Source organism: Gavialis gangeticus, unplaced genomic scaffold, assembly GCF_001723915.1.
Source record: "Gavialis gangeticus isolate Ggan-Ray unplaced genomic scaffold, GavGan_comp1, whole genome shotgun sequence".
Lineage (NCBI taxonomy): Eukaryota > Metazoa > Chordata > Crocodylia > Gavialidae > Gavialis > Gavialis gangeticus.
This window is the reverse complement of record NW_017729019.1, coordinates 16,837,542-16,839,545: the sequence shown is the minus strand read 5'-3', so window position 1 is coordinate 16,839,545 and position 2,004 is coordinate 16,837,542. Positions and strand designations below refer to the sequence as shown.

The following is a 2,004-nucleotide window of genomic DNA, read 5'->3' as shown; positions in this document are numbered from 1 at the left end:
AAAAATTCCCTTCCCTTTAACCAGACAGTGTAACATTTCCCCAATCCTGAAGTCCATATTCAGAGCCTGATTTTATCCCCATATTTGTCAGTCAGAAGTAACTTCCTAGGATGCACTGGAGTTGTACTGCGCTGAGAACCACGTCATCCGCCCCCAGGCAAAATGCTCAGGAGCTTTAAAGACACTTTTCCCACATCTAGAATGAGTGAAAACTAATCATGGACTTCAGGATTGGACCCATTTTTATTTCTATTGGTGGTCCCCAGTTACCATAAACCTGAAAATAAAATGAGATTCTTACCCAGCTGCAACTGCAGGAGAATGACCAAACCTGCAAACCAAAGGGGAATGCATTAGAAACCAAGTCATTCTTTGTCCTTTTCAGTAGCTCATCTTGGGTGAAATCCACTTTACAGAGGGGTCTGAACCACTTTATTCCTCTCGCACAGATTGTGCATTCAACGTTTGCACTTGAGTGAATGGTATGCACCAAACAAAAGCATCCCCATGCAGGAAAAGGCTGGTTCACAGATGGATAGATAGATGTTTAAGGCCAGAAGAGGTCATTATGATCACCTAGTCTGCTCTCCTTCATAATGTAACATTTAAAAGGCTGTGGGTTGGTTTGAATCTCATTCACAGTCCTCTCTCTAGGGAAGGATTCTCCAGGCTTTAAGGGCTAAAATGTCATAGAGAAAACATGAGCTCTACTCACCAGCCCATAGCATCATCTTCCCCATCTCAGCTTCAGATGTTGGCTTCAGTGACTACCTATAAATGAAAAGAACATACTTAGTTGCATAGAGGGAGCTTAGGAGCAACCACGGATGCTCTTGGATAGAAAAGGTCCCAAGCAGCTGCACATGCTCCAAGTACTTTGTCACATCATTGTTCTCAAAGCAAGTCAAGGTGACCGAGGAACTAAAAAGCCTGTATCCCTGCCCCCACACGTGGTTTACACACTGCCTCTCAATGTTGCTGTCATCAGTGGAGCTAAACCAATGCCAGTAACATCATAAAACCTCAGAGCATTTTCCTAACAGGGATAAAATTGAAAATGGAAAGAACAAGGCTTGCTGCTCTGATAGTAACCATTCGAGGCCCACAGAGTGTGCCCAGTTAGCCCTTGGAAAAGGTGTAATATTGACTGCAATGTAGAAGCAGGCATAGAAGTGTGCAGCGTGCAGTCATCAAAGCCTTCTCAGGATTCAGTCAATGCACTTCCTACAAATCTCTTTCTTTACCGCAAGCTGTAAAATAATTTAGGTTCCTCTGCCAGCCTCCCCTTTAGCCCTTACATATATACCCATTGCCCTGACGTTCAATGCAGCTCGTATAATTAAGTTTGAACTTCAGTAAAACCTGTCACAGAGCCAGAGACCTGGCAGACTCCCGGAGTAAAAGCTGGGACAGCCGTCTGCTCTTCACCGCCTGCTGCCGCTGTCTATTTTATGCCCTGGGTGGACATCCACGCCCATACAAATCGACAGGCTGAGCTCACATTTAACTCTCTACTTCCTGGTTTTGTTTTTCTTCTGGAAACCCTGTGCTCAGACTCATGGATAAAAAATAAGTTGTGCCATAAACCAGCCATTGGTTACACTTCCTCTAAACTAACCACAAGCTTAGGTTAAGAGTGCCAGTTCTGATCACTATTACACATTTTCCAGGGGCTAACTGACCCGCTCTCGGCTCCAGAGCCCTTGAGCTCCTTGACGCCGTCAGGAAAGAAGTGAGAATGCTTTCCAGTCATACATCACAGGGTACGATGAGATGTGCCGTGGCGCCCCTCAATTAACATTTATTACAGTAGCAACAATGGGCCTTAACTCAAAGTGGGGTCCCACGGTGCCAGGCATTGTCCATACTTATAGGGAGAGAGGAAAGTGAGGGATTTCTGGTCACTGATTCTCATCTCTCTTCCCAGTCCAGTGTTTCAGTTACCTATTATTTTCCTTCTTCCGTTCGTGTAAGAGAGTGGCCAGAAGTTTGTCCTGCAGTTCA

The 2,004-nt window shown here is 45.1% G+C and overlaps 1 protein-coding gene across 3 annotated transcripts in view; it reads right to left on the bottom strand.

Moving 5' to 3' along the window:
* Positions 1–1,440, bottom strand: part of LOC109295399 (acidic mammalian chitinase-like) — an 18,234-nt gene extending 16,794 nt beyond the window's left edge. Inside the window, exons 1-3 of one of the 3 annotated variants that reach the window (XM_019514258.1) lie at positions 1,363–1,440; positions 716–771; positions 302–331 (exon numbers count right to left, since the gene is read on the bottom strand). In XM_019514258.1, coding sequence (XP_019369803.1) covers positions 302–331; positions 716–740 — 55 coding nt within the window. In that variant the 5' untranslated portion in view covers positions 741–771; positions 1,363–1,440. Of the gene's footprint in view, positions 1–301; positions 332–715; positions 772–1,298 lie in introns of all 3 variants that reach the window. The other 2 variants (XM_019514260.1, XM_019514259.1) reach the window with 2 other exon arrangements.
* Between the last annotated feature and the right edge of the window lie 564 nt (positions 1,441–2,004).